Below are 21,547 nucleotides of genomic sequence, written 5' to 3' on the forward strand. Positions count from 1 at the left end.
TCCCCACGCTGGCTGTTTATGTAAAAAAGTGATGTGCCTAGTGATACCTATCAGTTGCTGTATGCCCAGAAGAATTTGTGTAGTTATTTGCAATCTGTAATGGTACTCTGTGCTGCCACCTCTGTCTGTGTCAGGAACTGTCCATATCAGAAGAAAGACCATACAACTAACCTCTATATTGTCCTGCTCTGGATAGTTCCGGACCTCCCTGTTTCAGTAAATACATGTATTCCCATGAAACAGCAATTCTGGAGCATCTTTCCTAATAGCTGTGTTCTGCTGCACCTTTGTTATCCTTACTGAAATCCATATGATTAAATAGCCAAATGGGCGATACCAGTTAGGGCGTGTCCCCACACCATCTGAAACTATCCAATCAAAGCTGACAGTGTAGGGACTGACCCCCACTGGTAACGCCTAGTTGTCTATTTAGTCATACATTGTTTGGTAAGAAATTTGATGAATGGCAGAAGACACAGCTATATTTACAGATCAGAAGAGACCACAGGGGCCCCTTAGCAAACTGTATAGAAAAAAATAGGCTATGTGCCACATGGCATATATGATATACCAAGGACAATCCATGTGTGCCAGGGAACTGAGCAGCTCCTTTATCAAGATCTTGGAATACTAGAGAAAATACATAGAAAACGAAGTAGAATTTTACTACATCTTAAGGAATTTATTAAAAAGTATAAAATGCTAAACAAACATTGAAAAAATCTAATTAAAAAGGAGAAAGACAGCCATACAAAACACATACACGGAAATGTACAAATGAAATTAAGACAACAGACATGTGACTTGCAATTTACCATGAAAGATAATTGAAACAACTGTCTAAGAGGGCTTAACCAACGAAAATCTTTTTCTTTCAATTCAACTGGTTTCAGAAAGTTATATAGATGTGTCATTTACTTCTATTTAAAAATATCAAGTCTTCTCATACTTATCAGCTGCTGTATGTACTGCAGTAAATGTTGTTCTCTTTCCAGTCTGACACAGTGCTCTCTGCTGCCACCTCTGTCCAAGACAGGGACTTTCCAGAGCAGCAGCAAATTCCAATTGAAAACCTTTCCAGCTCTGGACAGTTCCTGTCTCGGACAGAGGTGGCAGCAGAGAGCTCTGTGTCAGACTGAAAAGAAAACAACATTTCCTGCAGGACATACAGCAGCTGATAAGTATGGATAGACTTGAGATTTTTAAATAGAAGTAAATTACAAATCTATATAGCTTTCTGAAACCAGTTGATGTGAAAGAAAAAGATTTTCGCTAGATAACCCCTTTAATTTCTCAGAATAGATGGTGATCTTACCAAGACAAAAATGTGCCCAATTTTGTCCCAGACAGATGAATCAACCCTAGCCTCTATTTCCGAATGTCTGAGATTTGCCATTCTGTATACGGCTATGAAACATGGGGACAGATTTCCATATCATTTCTTCAAACAATCATAAACCAACATAACGATAAAGTCAAACAAAAGGACACCTGTATTTCTGAGTGATATTGTAGCATAAAGATAATGACAGTTCCAACCTTTAATGGGCTACATTTTTTTTAAACCTTGGTTATCTTTACGATTATCAAAATGTCACAACAAAAAAAGTATATGCAAACACTTCCTCATATTCCCTAACCCTCTGTATACACAGCATGCAAAGCAAAGTCATTTCCATCCTCTCTTGCCTGGTAACCAGCAGCTAAAACCAACTTTACAATGTGCTAAGCTTACCGGCAAACTGCATTAACCCTTCAACTCCTGTATTTTCATAAAAATACAGTATGAATATATATATATATATATATATATATATATATATATATATATATATATATATTCATTTATTTATTGCTTTTTTTTTTGACTAGTACTATTTTTTTTTATACCAGCTATATTTTTATATAAGCATGACTAATGGTAATTGCAGTTTATGTTAGTCTTTCTCATCAATACCTTTTTATTGCTCACACAACGTTCATACAACGTGAAAAATTGAGAAAAGGCGCCCGATTTTTATATTTAAAACAACGTCATGATGATCATGATCATTATTATCGGACGTTTTTTATTAGTTGTTCACACACAGTTTTTCTTTTTCCACCGTTCTTACTCCGTTTCTACTATTAAATTCAATGGACTTTTCAATTAAGACACACCCAAAGGCCAATTAGTAATCCCAGACTAGAATAATGTACCAACAGCCGTCATTGTACTAAGGGAAGGCTAGACAGCTGAATGACGTCCGTTATTTTAGACTCAAAGTAACAGACGTTATTTCAAACAGAGTCGAAAAGACGTTGTGTGAACATAGCCAAATGCTGACATGAATAAAGATGAGCGAACCTCGAGCATGCTCAAGTCCATCCGAACCCGATCGTTCGGTATTTGATTAGCTGGGGCTGCTAAAGTTGGATAAAGCTCCAAGATTGTCTGGAAAATATGGATACAGCCAATGACTATATCCATGTTTTCCACATAGCCTTAGGGCTTTATCCAACTTCTGCAGCCACCGCTAATCAAATGCCGAAAGTTCGGATGGACTCGAGCATGCTCAAGGTGCGCTCATCTCTAGACATGAATATAATTATATTCATATAATGATGTTCTTTTCTCCATCATAACTTGGCACACCAAACCAGAAAAAGTAAGGAGTATGCTAGTCAAATAAAGCCTTACCTAATAAAAAAATATTGTGTGCAGTGTAACAGCATGTATGAAAGCAAACATTTCATCCATAGCAATTGATTTAAAAAAAAAAAAAAGAAAAAAAATTGCTTGTCTAAATGGCACCTGTGTTGCTGCAGCACAGGTGCAGTTTAGACAAGTGATGAATAGGAGAAATCCTGTCTGGGGGTGTTTCGAATGATGAGGAGGGTGGTGAGGAAGAAAGGAGAGGCGTCACAGGCCTGGGGCACAGACAGGCCAGTATGACACAGCGCTGAAGATTAAAAGATCATCTTCTGCTCTTACCACAGCACAAGGTGCATTTTAAAAGACACGACAGATTCGCGTTAAGTCAACGGAGCCTGGCTTTCCAAATGTGTATCCACTGCTGTTTAATCAACTTCAAATTATTTACTTTTTTTAAAACAAAAACTTTATTTTGTCAGCTACTTTTTTCTCTCTTTCTTTTCCCCCAAAGTATGTACACTATCTTTTTCTGAGTTACGACTATACTGCACACCTCGAGAAGTCATCTTGTTTTTAAATGACACAAAGCAATGTGAACAAACATATTCAGGAACAGATGTATGGATAATCCATTTCTTCCAAGTCATCTGGTTACAAGTTTTAGAAATGTAAAAATAACATAAAAAGAATTCAAGAAGTGTTAACACACACTGAGAAGCCTATCGCATAGAGGATCTGGTTTCTCCAAGTGCAGATGAGGAACAGAATCTTCCTAGTAAAGAGGATCATTTGAGGTTTCCAGAGAGATGTGAAGTAGCTATGTACACATATTTATCTGCAACCATCTTAAGTACCATGGAAAATTAGAGGTGTCTGGGGCTACATTCAATAAATATCTGTATATATGGTGTATTTGATACATACATTCACTCTTACTGTTGCACACAGCTTACATTACTTCCTATTCTAATTATTCAGATATGTTAATATAAATATAACCAGAGAAAGACAATGCATGTAAAGGGGTTATCTAGGACATTAATAGGGTTGTCCGGCCTGGACTCTATTTTGTACTATGACTCGGGAGGGGGTGGGTGAAAAAAATAACATATACTTACATGTGTATGTGTTTTTTCATGCCACCTCCAGCAGTCTATAAAGTACTTTAAATATCCAGATAATCCCCCTTTAATATACGCCAAACTAACACTTTTTTAAATGTGTGTAATGCCTTTCATTAATCTCACAGCAAAGTGGAAAAAGGACAGGATTCATATTATGGGGGAGGTTTATCAATCTGGTGTAACGTGAAACTGGCTCAGTTGCCCCTAGCAACCAATCAGATTCCACTTTTTATTCCTCAAAGATTCTTTGTAAAATGAAAGGTGGAATCTGATTGGTTGCTAGGGGCAACTGAGCCAGTTTCACTTTACAACATGTTTGATAAAACTCCCCCTATATGCTCTCAGTGAACTTCTCTACTTTTATTGTTGCCATTGTCTGAAATTAAAAGTGTTTAGAATACCATAATAGCATGATTTAATGCATTACTTAGGGAATATGTACACCTCGATTGTGCCTTCTGAGGCACAGATACGTTGGCCCTGTCAAAATACCAGCATATCTGTGCACAGACTGGCACTGAACCCATTTACTTCTATGGCCAGCACATATACATTTTCACTTGGACTTAAAAAAGGTGCAGCAAACCAAGCTTTTAAATCTAAATAAAAACGTATATACATATGGGAAAAGATCCGAACATAGTCACTAGCTGACTACATTTAGGCCCCACTCATATGTGGGGTTAGCGCCAGTCCGTCAGCACCCAATTTTGACAGGGTGCCAATGTATCTGTGCCCCAGAAGGCACAATCATAGTGGTCTCTGCCTAAATCCTAAAAAAAAAATTGTAGCAAACCTTACAGCTTGTATGAAGATGGGAAAACCATGTGAGGTTCCCCGAAGAAGGTAAATAATCTTAGTAATAAACTGTACTCTATTAAAAGAACCAACCCAGGCCAAGAGTAACATGTAAAAGGCATCAGTATGTAATTTGGGTGAGGTTTACATTAGTTTTTAATGATTGTCGATTGATCAAGGTTGAATTTACATACTCCCTGAAGGTCAGAAATAAGTGGCATTTTTGGTGGAGATTTTTCAGGCACAAAGCCCTCTATGTTACATAGGAACATACAGCAAATATCAAGTGTGGTAGATGGGGGATTTGTACAGATTTTGAATTGCGTTAAGGAGCTAAAAGCTCTGCCTTCGTAGACGGTAATGAGTTTAAAGCTGATATATCAGCTGAATATGCTGCCCTATATCGGGTCCATACAGGGCCTGGAACATTGTACCAATGTCCCAATTACTAAGGGTCTTTTTAGATGCATAAATTATTTGTCAACCACAACCACTGCTCGTTGGCACTTCTCATTTGCAATGACTTTACAGGACAGAACTAATTGAGCGACTGGGCCACATGAATAACCCCTGTATCATTTGTGCGGCCATTAAAATTCACTGCTATCAGCTGCACGTCTCCTTTACATAGAGAGATGTGTGGCCGATAAACAATGATTTTCAGTCCTGAGGATCAGGCATTTTTCCGCTCCTCTGCTGTTAGTTGGCTTCTAGTGGCATTAGTGACATCAAATTGCGTTTCTAGAAATGATGATAAACGGTCCGCGTAAAAGGGCTATAAGTCCATCTCACCTCTTTCTCTGATGATTACTTACTTAAAAGGGGGGTGGGCACCTTTATTTAGTTAAAAGGGTACTCTGTGTGGGTGGCCTCTTTTCCGTATCGCCAGGGAGTTGATGGATGAAGACAATGACATCCACTTACATCCCTGGGCCTGCATCGTGCTGCTCCGGTTCCCAGGTCTCTGGCCTGGCTCACGTTTACAGGCCTGCTCAGCCATTTAGTGCGTGTGGACAAAGACTGTGGGGGACTGGAGCAGCATGATGCAGGGCCCAGTGCCCTGCAGTGCCTTTACTAATAGAAAGCACTGCTACTGAATTGACATAAGCACAGAATAAGCTACATATGTCTGAATCCTGCATATAAATCAGAATAACTTATCCTGAGTCATTGGTAGGAAGAAAAAAATCCTAATGACTCATTCTAGTCTCAAACTCTACATAAACCTCCTTGAAATCTTGTCAGCTGGCAATCTAGGTGCTTCCCCATGGACGGAACATACATTTCTTCTAAATTTATTGAACACATACCCCTTATGAGTAATGTGAGCAAACCATGAAATATCCACTGCTGATGAGCATATCCACACAGATTATAACACAAAACAATAGATCTATTGAAGATGACACACAACTTAAACAACACTGCTTTTTTTTTTACATTTATATAACCCAATCAGGCATAACATTGAAGAGAATGTACCACTATCCTTAGTAGAAATTTTTTTATTTTATACAAACCGCTGCCAGGCTCCCGCAATCTGCGCTGGCTTTGCTTCAGCACGTCACCCAGGGGAGGAGATATCAGGGCCCTGGGACTTGCTTCATTGCACCAAGCAACCATATTTGCATAGAGAGAAACCAGTGCAAATCATGGGAACTGGACAGCGGTTTGAAAAATGGACGGCGTCAGCAGGATCCACATGCTGATGACAACTAGGTTGTATAAAAATTTTTTTCTTTTCTAGGGAAAGTGGAACATTTGCTTTAAAACTAGAGAAAACGAAATTTGAATCTCTTGGCCACCGGTTCCCTGTAATAAAACCCTCCTGACTGGCAGCTCTAGTAAGACTGGCAGTTGTAGCATCCAGTTAGAAAACTGCAAGAGCTGTCAATCACTTATGAGACCGACTCTTCAACGGTTTCCAACAGATTTAATTGGGCCCTGGTGTTTCAAATAACTTCCCTCCAGAGGCGTAAGGCTGCATTCACACGTTCCGTCTTCTGCACAGAACACGGATGTGGAATACCTGTAATGGATTCCCCCCCACCCCACCCGGGTAGCATCTGTGATAAGATGCTGGGAGCGGGGGGACTGCACAGATATGCAACACGCTATAATGACAGCGCTGTACGGCTGATTCATTACAGCGCATAACTGTACAGTTCCCACAGAACGTGTGAATGTAGCCTAAGGGAAGGAAACCCAAGTAGTTGTACTACAGGTAAACACCCCAGGTCTGGTCCTCAATAACAGCAGTTAGGGGACTAAGATCACCTTGTCACCACTCTAAAGGGTTAATGTAACAAAAACATGAAGGTTTATAAATCTATTTTAAAACACCAGTTTCAAGTCAACACCCTGATCTCTTTGTAAGGCTCCTCAAATCATTCCTGAACAATTTTTGAAGTATAGAAGGGTGCATTATCCTGCTTAAAGAAGCCACTGTCATTAGAGAATACCACCACCATGGGGGGTCTACTTGGCCTGCAACAATGATAAAGTAGGTGGTACATGTTGAAGTTCACATGAATGCCATGACCACAGATTCCCCATAAGAACATTGTCCAGAGCAGTGATTTTCAACCTTTTTTGAGCCGCGGCACACTTTTTATACTTAAAAAAATCCAGGGGCACGCCACCAACCAAAATGGCACAAAATGACACTAAAACAGTACATATTATACATATAGTTAATAATATAGATTCTAAATGTATTTATACTCAGTGTGAAACCTGGGCCTGTTTTCTTCTCCCCCCCCCCCGTGCTTCTCTCCTGTGCTTCTCTCTACCATACTTCTCCCCCCTGCTTCTCTCCTGTGCTTCTCTCCACCATACTTCTCTCCTGTGCTTCTCTCCACCATACTTCTCCCCCCTGCTTCTCTCCTGTGCTTCTCTCCACCATACTTCTCTCCCCCCTGCTTCTCTCCACCAAACTTCTCTCCCCCCTGCTTCTCTCCGCTGTTTCTCTCCCCCATCCCCATGTTTCTCTCCCCCCTGCTTCTCTCCCCTGTTTCTCCCCCATGCCCAGGTTTCTCTCCCCCATTGTTTTCTCCTGTTTTACAGGGGCACCATAGTTTGGGTAACTTTCCCCGCGGCACACCCGACCATGTGTCGCGGCACACTAGTGTGCCATGGCACACTGGTTGAAAATCACTGGTCCAGAGCATAGCATCACCCCTGTCAGTAAGCCTTCTGCCATGTTGTAATTTTTTTCCCCAGTTAAGCAACACATGCACCCGACTGTCCACATGATGTAAAAGAAAATGTGATTCATTAGACCAGGCCATTTTCTTCCATTTCTGTCACCTTTGTGCCCATTCTATGCATTTTTTGGCACTGGAAAGGGTTAACATAGGCACCATACCTCCCAGCTATTCCTGATCCTGCGGGGCATTCCAGATTTTGGGGTGATATCCCACTAGTGATATTTTCCCTAGTGTCAGGTCCTTACAGTGACCCTTTAAAAGAGAAGTCCAGACATTTTTAAAAATGGGCACCGCAGGGTTGTGATGATGTCACAATTCAGGGAATTGCCTTTCCTGGCGAATGGACAGCCAACTCAGTCAATCAGTGACTGGAGCAGCATCCAAGTCCATCATTCGGGTTGTGACGTTTACAGCATCGAAGATCCCGGAGCCCAACAGGGGTCCCAGAGCGGCAATCCGGGGCTGAAGAGACATGGGGAGAAGTTAGTTGTTCCTTTCTCCCTGCCCCTGCCATTTTTTAAACCTCTCTGGAGGCCGGACTTCTTCTTTAACTGTTGACGCTCACAGTCAGCGCGGACATTCCATTTCATAATTAGACTATAAAAGATGTGGGGGCTTAACAACTTTATAGGGGGGCAGAGTGGCTTAACTAATACATGGGTAGACAGAGGGGCCTAACTATTACATGGGGGGGGGGCTGAGAGGTCTTACTACTATATTGGGAGGCTAGAGGTGTATAACTACTATATAGAGGCACACAGTGGGCCTAAGTACTATTTAAGGGTCCCCATTGGGTCTAAACACTACATGGAGGCATTGTTACAGTGTGGAGCAATACAGATGGGGACTTTGTATAGATGTAGAGGATGGTGCAAGAGCAAAGAGAATAAAATGTTTGTCTGGCAGATTCTGTAGAGATTAGGCATTGCCAGGAGAAGTCTTCATAATGGGTAAGGGCCCTATTCCACCGCACGATTATCATTCGCATAATCGTTAACGATTAACAATCTCAAACGACCGCTATTGTGAAAGACCTGAAAATGTTCACTCATTTCCATGGAACGATAATCATTACTTATGATCGTATTTGCGATCGTTTTTTCTTTGCTATTTCTTCGCTATTGCGTTCGTATCTACTGCGAACGACGGAACGACGTCTTATTCAATGCGAACGATTTGCGAATGTTTTGCGAACGAGCATCAATAAAAATAGGTCCAGGTCTTATAAAGCGATCAACGATTTCTTGTTCGGTCGTTAATCATCAACTGCTATTCAAATGAACGATTATCGTTTAGATTCAAACGATTTAACGATAATCTGAACGATTATCTGAACGATAATCGTCCGGTGGAATAGGGCCCTAAGCTAGATGAAGAAGAAAAGGAAAAGTGGACTACTCCGATTAGAGAAGACATCCCCTGTAAATCACTGGATGTAGCTGCACTGTATGCAGAAGCTGTGTACCATTTGTATCTTTCTCCATATGGGTCAGCGTAAGGGGAGATCTTTGTATAGTGGATGTTATTTAGTAATGCTATGGGGGTATAAGTCACTATGTGATAATGGTGTGGTTTCACTGTTATGGCTTACTGGTGTATATGTAAACATGTGAATGGTTAAAAGATGATGTAATGTTGATATGGAGAGTTGTGGAACAGGGCCAGAACTTTTTTGGGCAGCATTCACTACACGTGGGTATCTGACAGTTTTCAGACAGAAAGATATTACGCCTCTAGCAAAGTTTACTAAAAGCAAATATGACCTATTAATAGCAATAAGGAAAGTATATGAGATACAAGAATATAGATCTGGTATTGCACAAGAGGTGTCACAACAGAATTATCTTATAAACAAAAATCAATGCTTCTCCCAAAGAGACTCCGAAACAGATTCATTAACATGTTGTAGCTGTAAACATTTTTTAAGAGGAACTGACACCATGTGTACCCAGCAGACAGATGACACTTTTGAAAGGGTGTGGGTTAAATGTGATGGGTGTGGCATAAATGTGATGGGTGTGGCATAAATGTGATGGGTGTGGCATTAATGTGGTGGTTGTGGCTTATTCATGCACAAATAAAACATATTTGAAATATTGATACATTTTGATTTTACAAAAACGGCACAGTGGATAAAGGTAAAAAAAGAAGCAGTAGTAGTTATCACCCCCTTTCCTATAGAAACATAACAGCAGGTTACATTTTGCTCGAGATTTTTTTCTTATAACCATTATACTATGTATATATTTAAAAAAAATCCAGAAATGTCCAGTTGGCCACTAGACCTAAAACAACAAAGCCTTCCTGTTCTGTCTGGGATGATAAGGAAGAGTTTTTTGGAAAAACTGTACAGTAAAAGTCAGTGTCGGACTGTCCTACCTGAGGACGGAGGATCCTCCGGTGGGCCCCCAGCTTTAGAACATGCACTAACAATGACTGACATGTTGTTTCTTACTGGTTCTTTATTGGTGGGCCCCTGGATCATTTCCTCTGGTGGGCCCCAGATACCCCAGCCCGACACTGGTGAAAGATGACATTGGTAGATAGAAATTTTGATAAATGAAGCTCAAAGCTTAGCCTCCTCCTCCCTCTGGAATAACCACTGTACAGGTCACAGTACACACCCTGACACCTTTCCTATTCATGTCAATAAGACAGCTCCTGTCTATTAGTGCCAACGTCAATAGGCCTTGCTGTAAAGCATATTTCTAAATGCTGTTAAAAACAGCTTGGGCAAAATGGTTATTATAGTAATGTTCCAAAAAATGGCCATTTTAATATAAAAAAAACTAAGCAAAATATTCCCTTTAGGTTGTCCAGAGATTTTTTTTTATATTTACAAGCACTTACCTGCAGCCAATCCCAAGTCAGGAGGGAGAAAAGGAAGCTGTGTGTAGTGGGACCAGCACTCTTGGGCACTGTAGACACCAATGGAAGGGGGGAGGGGGGTTTTACAGCAAAGGATTTTTTTTTATGTTTTACTGTTAACCACCACAGTGATCACTTTCAAAAGTATTTTTTCCCCTCTGGACAACTCTTTTAATTTTTTTACTCTACAAAATACACTTAATGTTTAAGGGGGTACTCCAGCGGGGGGGGGGGGGTCCTTTTTTGTTGGGACCACCCCGGTTCCAGTGGCGGGTCCCGCATCGAGGCGCTCCGGTGCCCGATTCCCGGCCGCTTCCTGGTGTCTGATGCGGGCCCAAGGAGTGACGTCTCAGGTCCGCTCAGCCAGTTAGTGAAGGAGCCGGGATCCGTTTCAAGTCCGCTCAGATCTCGACTCCGTCACTGACAGGCTGAGCGGACCTGAGACGTATCGTCTCGGTCCCGCGTCAGACACCAGGAAGCGGCCGGGAACCAGACACCGGAGCGCCGCGATGTGGGACCCGCTGCTGGAAATGGGGAGGTGAGTGGTTGTCTTTTCCCTCAGCCACCTCCTCCCCGATCCCAGCAAAAAGGTGCCCCCCCCCCCACTGGAGTACCCCTTTAATAGCTCACAACTTTCATACTGATATCTCAGTTATAAATTTATATCCATTAGATTCTGCTGCCCTTTTCACGTATATCCACATCCAACTATAAAGTGACACATAGACGCATATACGTTTAAGCAAAGAAAGAAAAAACAAGGCCACACAATCATACAAGTTATGTAAACAAGGACAACAATGATACACTCAAAACAAACAATCCCATAGGTACTGATTACCCCTGTCTCTTATTGACAACCTTCATTTGTTTGCTATCAGATTAGGTGTCTACAGGACTCAACAATGAGCATTATCAGGGACAGTCAATCAACATTGTCTAGTACAACCCTGCAGTATTCAGATTTGGGGGGGGGGGGGAGCAGGAGGCCATCCAATATATATATTCCTTAATTCTGCAATTGTAATGTACAACAAGGCCCAATAAGCTTAGTAAAAAAAAAAAAAAAAAAAGAGGGGGGGCTTAACAAACTCCCAAACACCTCAGGCTTCTAGTACTGCATCCATGGAAAAAGCCAGGCCTCGCTCACAAACAGAGCGTCTCTTTGTGTTAAGTATTGAAGTAACATTTACTTTTTCCACTCTTTGTAAACATCTATTTCATCAAACATGCAACAACTGGCCGAGGTGAATGGCAGGATTAAAACAAAAGGAACAGTCAAATATTTCATCCGCCTGACAAGTCTCTGGCGCTGATCTTCTGCACAGTTATTTACTTATTTGCTGCTTTTCATAAACAACCTATATGCATCTATCACTATAGCTTTTCATTATTCCACAGACCAGGGGGGGGCACAGGCTTTCTCAGCTATTACCGAATTCATTTAACCCTTTCATCCTGGCCTCAGGGTTGCTGCCTGCGGGTGTGTACACCTCTTTTTCACACATTGAATTTAAACAGTTGCATCCCCCCCCCCCCTCCTCCCCCAGTGCAGAGGCAAAGAAAGTAAACAAGGGTCTGGAATAAATTACTTTGCAAACAATGGCAGAGCTCAACCACTGGGGAGACAAAAGCTTCAAATAATATCTGTGCACATTTCTGCAAGCTCTCCACATAGGCTGCCACTCCCCCTTATCAAAACCGAGCCATTGTTTCCAAATGGACCATTGATCCTATAAGCAAACTTTAGCAATGTGTTTTTCTAAGTTGCTATACAATCGCTGCCCTTGCAGAACAATGGACCCAAGTAATATATCCTGAAATCTAGTACAATGGGTTCCTAGGGAAGATAGAGTAGATGCACATCAGGCCTCAAAAAACAAACGTGCTGCAATGTGAAGTGCAAAAAAACAAATCTAACAAAATATGAAAAGGATGCGGACGCTTATCCCAGGGCAACTGTCCATAGGCATATATCTGGAATGGGGGGGGGGGTATCTAATTGTTTATCCAGATTTCAGACATGCACCGTGGGGGTATAGAAAAATAAACAGAGCATCTAGCAAATAGGATCCTTGTCTTTACATTATTGCACACACTCCGTTATATATACATGCACATACATTGAGTTATACTTTAATTTTTGGTATAAAAACAACACCTGTTCCATTCATTCAATGCTCCCTCCCATGCATTCCAATGACAGTCACAATCACCCTGTGGGATTCAAACAGTTCAATGACATGAAGTTGTTTTTCTCTGGGCTTTGTGCATCCACAGCTAGGGAATCAACCAGTGAGAAGTGACCCAGTTCTGGTGCCCCCTTGCCCCCCCTTTGCAGTGCCCCCACTACCACTTACCTGGTTTTGGAGGACAGAAAGGCAAGTTTGATTAATCCATAGGTAAACAACTGGATGTTTTCCTTGGCTATGCTGGCTACTTTTAGCCTGTGCTCTAGGATATGCAGTTCCATCTTTTTCTTCTTCTCATTTGTAGATCATCTAGAGAGAATGTTGTTGTTGTTGTCTCTTTTGCCGATTGCAGATCTTGATCCTTTTTTCCTCCAGTGCAGCTGGTAGGGAAAGTAAGGAAGGAAAGGAGCAGCAGACGTAGAGACAGAGGGGGGATCGCCGAGAGAGGGGGAAGAAGCCGAGAAGCTGAATGAGTTGGGGAAGACTCGCACAGCGGCGGCTCCAGAGTGCAGCACGGCAGCTGGATAAGCTGCTAGTGCTTATGACTGGCAGGGCTAGTTAGATCTGAGTTCCACCCCCCCATACTGGTTTCTTCCTTTTGGTTTCTTCCTGTTCACTCCCTCCCCTTTGTTGCTGACAGTGGTATGCCCCAGGGAGGAGCTAGTTAAGACAAGGCACCAGGAAGTCCTTTTGATTGCTGCACGTGGTAGCTGCAGAGCGCTGGTTGTTTACTTGTGTTCTTACCTGCATCATGGCAGATGGGGACCAGGTCCTGGCAAAGCTACCAGAGAAAATAAGGCTGGAAGGGGTTGGTTTGGTTGTTGAGCTCCCTGCTGACCCGGCTGGTCTGCCCGTCCATGGCGAGCGGCATGTGTGCCAGCCTGGCTGAGTCCCTCTTCCCCTGCCTCGGGGAGGAGAGGAAAAGGTAAGCGGGCAGCTGGGCATGCGGCCAAGACCCCCGACACAGGCTCTAAAGCAGTGGTTCTCAACTCCAGTCCTCAAGACCCACCAACAGGTCATGTTTTGAGGATTTCACAGGTGATATAATTATAGTCAGTGCACCAGTAACTGCCACAGCTGTTTGTTGTATGGGATATCCGCAAAACAGGACCTGTTGGTGGGTCTTGAGGACTGGAGTTGAGAAACACTGCTCTAAAGAGTGGCAGCTGTCTTTCTGTAAGCAGAGTCGTGCAATGAGCAGGACATGTTGAACCATTAGTGTTAGTAGCAGGACCCCCCCCCCCCTTATATTAGTGCAGCGGCTCCTGATTTGTATAATGTGCTTCCTGTCAGTGCCCAAAGTTCAGCTTCTGGCTCTGCAGCTCCCTCTCCCCCTCTCCCTCCCCCTGAGTCTCAGAAGCCTCCGGGCCGGTTGGCTATGTGGTTTGGACAGAATTCAGCTTCTCTGGTTCATTCCCCCCTCCCCCGCCTGTCACTGTAGAAGCAGCAGCAGTAGTTCAGGGAAGATTTCTATGATGCTAACTTTGTGTCAAGTTCTCAGCCTGGTCCTACCCCCATACCTGCACCTGTAATTAGGTCCAGCAGGGCTAGTCCTCATAGATCCAGAGCTTCTGTCAGGTTCTTCAGTCAGTTTTGCCAGCCATAGGCGGCATAGGCATCACTTGTATCGTTCTACATCCATATCTAACAGACAGTCCCACAGACATAAAGTAGGACACAGTGGGCCCAGGCACAGAAGCAAACATACCTGTGATTCCTCCAGGGCCAGGCAGACATCTTCCTCAGATTCTTCTTCATCACATGGACGCTGCAGCCACAGATCTCATCACAGCGACCAGATCCGCGGACGTTCAAGGCAGAGTGACATAGATGTCAGGCTTGAACCCCCACCTGTTGGTGGGACGATTCTCACCGGCGTCAATGTACCAGCTACGCAGCCTTTAACAGCCACCTTGGGACCTGCACCACAGTGTTTGTTATAGGGTGAGTTATCCTGCCTTGGGTATGGAGCAAAACTTCTGATTTTAGTCATAATGAGAGTGAAGGTTGATGGTGATGGTTCTAAAGAATATGTTACAAAAATTGAATCTCGAACAGCTCTCTTCTACAAAAACTGTTGATAAACCCCCAGCAGCGGCTACAACGGTTGAATTAATATGTGGATATTTGGTCCCTTATCTCTCAAAATCATTTAATAGCGGATAAATAAGAGATTTGAGAAGTTGGATGATAAAAAAGACAAAGTAGCTAAAACATTTGGCAATTGGTTGCAGGCCTTTGCAACGATGGCGTGTGTTTTGTGTTCAAGGTATCCAGATAAAGCTCTGGAGTTATTTATTTGGACACAATACCCACGACATGCAAGCTGCATGGCGGGATGGCCTGGTGGAGATACTAGGATGAGGCTAAAGCTGGGTAGGCGTCTAAGGCAACCGATGTTTGAATTCAGTTGATGATGACTCAGCAGAGGACACCCTTTCAATCCCTGGCTGCTTCAGGTGGGTCCCAGTGCTCAATATATGGAGTCCACTTGGCCTTAAAATGTTGTAGGGTCAGGCGAACAAAAGCTGCAACTGCCAGTAGGTCTGAGGACACCAATGAGCATCAGAAAGATGCACCCTTGGCTAGAGCTGTACCCCAAGAGGAAGGAAGCAGAGCCCCTCACTAATGGGTTCTCGTTGGTTTTTACATCCCTCATAGTGGGAGTTCAAGTTTGCAATTTACAGATAATCTCCATTCCGTCGTGGCTAATCCAGAGATGGTGCAGGATAAGCTGGACAAGGAGGTGGCCATGGGTCTCATGGGCGGGTTTTTTTTAAAATCATCCCTAGAGAATTTGCGTCTACCCCTCTGGGCTGGTACCAAAAAAGGAGATAGGTTAATTTTGCATGATTCACCACTTTTCCTTTCCACCTGGGGATGCAGTTAACCATAGAATTAGTCCGGAGGAGGCGGTAGTGACGTATGTATCCTTGACTGTGCTCTTCAGTGGATTCAGAGGTCAGGCAGAGAACCGTTACTGGGGAAATCAGATATTGAGTCAGCTTTTCGTCTGCTTCCATTGACATGTGCTTACCAATGAGATGCTTGATTTCCTGTTGTTATTTTGAAATGTTTTCATCCTTCCTTGAATGATTTCCCTGAATGATTTTTTGTTTGTCGGACGAGCTGGATCCGGTGGGTGTGTTAAGGAAACAGAACATTTTCATCATTTTATCTCTAAGGGTACTATTACACGGAACGGCTGAATCGGGCCGATTATAGCTCCATGCAATAAAGACAACGATCAGCCGATGATCGTTGTCATCGGCTGATTGTTGATATAGGTTAGAACCTATAATTGTCGGGCGCCGATCGCGCATTGCTACGTGTAATAGTGGTGCGCGGCCGGCGAATGACGATATACATCACCTATCCACGCTCCAGGGCTGCTGCTGTGCTCTGCTTCTCCCCGGGTCCAGTGCGCTCTAGCTTCAGAGCGTCCTGTCTGGGCTGACAAGCCGCTCAGCCAATCACAGGCTGGGACCGCCGCGGCCTGTGATTGGCTGAGTGGCCTGTCAGCTGACAGGCCGCTCTGAAGCTACAGTGTGCGGGACCCGGGGAGAAGCGGACCGTAGGAGCAGCCCTGGAGCGTGGCTGCAAGGGCATCGGTAACAATGTCCTTGCAGTCCTTGTTAAACGATTATCGAGACGTGTAATGGGCCCAGTAAACGAGCGCCGATCTAGCAGATCGGCGCTCGTTTACAGTTGTTATCGGGCCCCTATCAGCCCGTCTAATAGCACCTTTAGTTTGTGGTTCCAATTGCAGAGGACAAAACTGAAGGCCCTACCACGTGTTTTTCCTTTATAGGGGTGCAGATCGATACTTCCGGAATAGTAGTGAGTATTTCCTCCAGATAAGCTCGCAATACTACTGTCCACAATTAACTAATTTCTTATGGTAAAGTCAAGTTCTTGTATTCTCGGCCTTCTCGTATCTGCCTGCAGGATTGTGCCTATGGGCAGGGTTTTGTCACGACGGCTGTCCTTGGCGACAGCCGGTGTGAGTCAGCCTTCGCAGTTTTGAGAACGGGACGGTCATTTCTGCAGTAACAAGTAATAAGTATGATGTTACCCCCTGTATGAGGGAACCTGAACTTACCAACAGGGATTTTCAGCTGTTTCCAGATGTCACGGGTGGACACAGTTTTGGGGACATTTAATTGTGTAGCTGACTCTCTTTCTCGTTCTCAGTGGCTTCATTACAGTTACAATCCTCGAGCAGAGCGGGAGGGAGAGCTGTGCCCAATTTCCCTATGGGTGCTGGTGCTGAAGAACTTAGGCCGCTAATAACATTTTCTCTCTCTGCCATTACATGGACAAGTCATGCTAAGGGCTGGACAGAATGGTTGGATTGTGCGACCATTTGAGTACAGTTGTTTAAATAAAAGCTGTGGTCTTCATTTATTTAAGTGCAATAAATATTAGCAAGTGTAAGGGGGGAGATCTCTTTGTGGGAGGTACTGGCAGTCTGCTAGAAGCAGCTGGTGCTAAACTTTTAGCAAACAACTTGCCATTCAAGCCGCTCCTCACTGCGCCTCGAGGCATACCAGTAAGTGTAGTCCTTTATGCTGCTGAGCAGGAACGCTATGGTGTTGTTTGTGGCTTGTGCTGACTGTACTATGATTACCAACAATAACTACAGCTCAGATTTTAAAAATATTTTAAAATTCTATTAACATGATTATTAAAAATCTCCAACTCCAACTGTGTTAAAGGATCTAGTAATAAAGACAACCATAAACGACTACGTATCTATGTCATATACATGTTCAGATGGACACGGTAAGCATATAAATTTATATTCACTATAGACATGACATATTTTCATGGCCTCTCAAATCAGGAAAAACACGAATGTGCAGCAACTATGTCACAGTCCTAAGAGCCCATCGGTCACACAATGGGGCATATTTATCAAACATGGTGTAAAGTAGGACTGGCTCAGTTGCCCCTAGCAACCAATCAGATTCTACTTTTAGTTTCTCACAGACCCTTTGGAAAATGAAAGGTGGAATCTGATTGGTTGCTAGGGGCAACTGAGCCAGTTTCACTTTACACCATGTTTGATATGCTTACCTATAGTAGAAGTGTGGCGCCTGTACCCCAATGCAAGTTTTACATGCTTTTGCTTTGTCAAGAGGCGTGTCTTAACTCCCGTCTCTTACACTATTTTAATACAAGTCAGGATTCCTTCCAGGGGGTGACACAGGTCGCAGGCGGAGCCAGGAATCACGCCACTTCTTTTGGCCTACATCACTGGAAGGCACGCACGCTGGTGGAATGCATGTGGGGATGCACACAGAGGACCTTGAGGCCATACAGGAAGATCGCCTGTGCCCAATTCTCCCAAGTCATGCGTACAAGGAAGGTATCTGCTCTTACATAGAAAAGCCATGTATTTACATCACTTACACAAAATCAATAGGACCATCCACTGTATAATATCATAATACTATTACTAATAAATGTGCAAAACATATCAATGTAAACATATAGAGGGATACAATCTAATGAAAAGCATTCAGTGCCAAATATATTAGAATAACAAACAATTGTGAAACAAATGCAAAAATATTCGTAATATACCAAAACATGATTAAATTGTTATAAAGTGCAATTCATTATACAATATAAAATATAAAAAGTGCCAAAAGTACATCAGGGCAATACAGTGTATCTATTAAAGTGCAGCATTATACAGTGGGTCACTGTTTGTACTTATTAGTCTTATTGTGATGTGATCTAATGGAATTCTGTGGGGCTTATGCAAACAGTAGAACATGTAGTTGGGTATTAAGGGCCTGATGCTTTCTGTCCCCCAGTTAGCATGCAGTCCTGACAATGCAATTTGTTCTGTGTCAGTGACGCTGCATTAAAGGGACCCTAAACCTAAAGGCTAGTCTACAAATCTGTGACATATTACTACCTGATGTCAGCCATGCAAAGTCGGGCAGTGGCTGATTGTAGTGGTGTTCAATAGACCGGAAGTGCAGAGAAGTTCACCAGGTGGAGGCTAGAATGTATGGCTGCTAGTTGGCACGTGGTGACATCATGCAATGACAGTGCCAACCCTAACGCCTGGTGTTAGTGCTCAAACAGTGTGGTTAGACCCTTAGACTTTTAGGTTCGGGCAACACCACACCATTGACCATACGTCAGTAAGTCTCATCCAAGTTGTGACCAAAATGTTTTGTGAGACTTTTCCACAATTTGCCGTTGCCAGATTTCTTTCCAGTTGCAATTTGGCTATTATCAAAACAGCCCAGTTACAAGCAAATTCCAATTGCACACAACTTGCATTGAGGTCTGTAGTGGCAAATAGACATGTGACTTGTGACCTGCAATTATCAGGTCACATCCCCTCTGTTTAGCAGCCCGCAACGCAACACCATTCACAAAGAGGTGCAACATTTGATCTTTATGCCATGTGACCAAAGTTGCCATGTAGCCCAAGCCTAAAGCCCCTATTACACGAGGCGACTGTGAGGAGCAAACACGCGCTGTCAGTGCTTGTTAGCTCCTCGTTCCCTACTCACTGCCGCCACTATTACACGTCGACAGCGAGCGGGTAAGTGCAGAAGGGGGCCACGGGGGGGCTGCCCGGGTGATCGCAAGATAGACCAGGCAGCCCATAGAGGATAGCAGCGGTCTGCTGCCGTCACTCCTATTCCACGGAGCGACGGCAGCAGATCGCTGCTATCATTGTCCTTTGTCTTTCAACATGTTGAAAGACAAACAACAGCTTCGATCAGCCGACTTCGTTCATGTCGGCTGATTGTCGCCTTCTATTACACGGGACGTTTATCGGCTGATAATCGTTTCATATAGTAGGGCCTTTAGTTTTAGTAACTAGTGATGAACGAACTTTTGGGCTTGGCCCTAGGGCTGCCAGGAAACCATGGATACAGCCTGTGGCTGTGTCCATATTTTTCAGGAACTTCCCCAGCCTCTGGGAGCCAAATTCCAAGCATTGGGGTTTAGCAATTTTGCTTATCACTATTAGTAACTCAAAGGGGGCATTTACACGTTAAGTGCACGGTCCGTATATAAGAACAATGTGCTGTGGAACAGAATGCAGAGTTTCACGGCTGTCAGTACTGTAGCGTAAAGATTTTAACTGATTTGGAGTTCCCAGCATCTAAATAAATCATGATGTCGGGAGTTTCCGTGATTCCGGTCTTTAGCACATTCTCGGTGTACAGACTGTAAGAATATGGAATAGGCGAGGCAGAGGAAAGTTTTTCTCCTTGAAATTCCTCGCCTATTTAGCTCTGGCGGAATGCGAATGGAATTCAAGCCCCATTTCCGTCTATAGGATTTCTCTAGCGTGTGTGGGAAGCGGATTGGCGGCAGAAATTTGTGTGAAAATTCCCCTAGGTGAACAACAGAGTGGAAATCCACAGAAAATTAAGCGCCGATTCCTTAGTGTGGACGCTAATCACGAAACGTGTCCCCTAAGGGTTATGTCCCCTAAGGGTTATGTATGGCACTGAGGCAGGAGCTGATCTTGTGTGGCTAGTAAGCCCAGACTATAAGCAGGCAATGACTTTGTTGCTCTGCTCATGTGACCTAATGACAACCCATACATTCTAAACTCTACCAAATGTCCCTTTAGAGATGAGCCACGGTATACATGGGTGATATACGCAGTTCGATTCATAATAATAATAGTCTAATAATAATAGTCACAGCGCTCCTCTAAGGCAGGGTTCACATAGAAGTATAGGTCAGGATAATAGCAAAAAGTTATGCATGCACATACAACATGACTAACTCTCAGTGGGCCCTCTGAGGTAAGTGAATGGAACGTAATCGGGATGGATTTATCAAGGTGTCTTATCGTAAGAACATTCTTTTTTGCTCAAAGCAACTTATCAGAGCTCAGCTTTCATCTTACTAAGGCTCATTAATAAATAAATTTAAGCTCTGATAATCTGAACACTAATCTTGATAAATGCCACCATTTTCTTTTATGTTACGGGACTGTACGGCACTGGAAATGGACAGAACATAGGTCTGGATTTATCAATCTGTTTATAACACAAACTAATTCAGATTCAGCAGACCAGGCTGTCTTCTTCCATCACTCTATAGTCAAGTTCCAATGCTCACATCTCCATAGTAGGTGGTTCTGATGGTGGGCAGTTGTCGTGATGGGCACTCTGGTTTGAGACTATTCTTCCCGATATGCAGCAGTCTGCGTGTTATTTGACCCATTTGTTTCATAACCAGCAGCAACATTTTAAACAATTTTTGCTACAGTAGCAGTTCTGTGTGATCAGACCTGACAGGTTAATCTTCACTCCCCACATGTAATATTAAGCCCTGGCCTCGTACCTGGTTAACTGGTCGTCGTTCATTGAGCAGTTTTAGTAGGTTATAACCACTGCATACTAGCCACACCGCACAAGACCTGTTGTTTACAAATACTTTTACTCTTTAAAAAAAAAAAAAAAATAGTTGCCACGAGCAACTGCTTCAAATTTCTTTGTAAATTATACTTCTACATTTTAAATCTGTTTAAAGCGACACTGTACCCACAATCTGACCCCCCCCCAAAGCACTTGTACCTTCAGATAGCTGCTTTTAATCCAAGATCTGTCCTGGGGTCCGTTCGGCAGGTGATGCAATTATTGTCCTAAAAAACAACCTTTAATCTTGCAACCCAGTGCCCAATGGCTGTGGCTTGGAGTATCTGTGCCCTAACTTTGCACCACC

At 43.2% G+C, this 21,547-nt stretch overlaps 1 protein-coding gene across 2 annotated transcripts in view; it reads right to left on the bottom strand.

Annotated features, from left to right (window-relative positions):
* CASTOR2 (cytosolic arginine sensor for mTORC1 subunit 2) overlaps positions 1 to 21,237 on the bottom strand; it is a 109,503-nt gene extending 88,266 nt beyond the window's left edge. The window contains exon 1 of one of the 2 annotated variants that reach the window (XM_069972475.1): positions 21,167 to 21,237. In XM_069972475.1, the coding sequence (XP_069828576.1) occupies positions 21,167 to 21,189 (23 nt within the window). In that variant the 5' untranslated portion in view covers positions 21,190 to 21,237. Of the gene's footprint in view, positions 1 to 12,994; positions 13,402 to 21,166 lie in introns of those variants that run through there. The other variant, XM_069972474.1, reaches the window with a different exon arrangement.
* Positions 21,238 to 21,547: the final 310 nt, after the last annotated feature.

The sequence above is a fragment of the Dendropsophus ebraccatus genome, chromosome 5 (assembly GCF_027789765.1).
Source record: "Dendropsophus ebraccatus isolate aDenEbr1 chromosome 5, aDenEbr1.pat, whole genome shotgun sequence".
In the NCBI taxonomy this organism is placed as follows: Eukaryota; Metazoa; Chordata; class Amphibia; order Anura; family Hylidae; genus Dendropsophus; species Dendropsophus ebraccatus.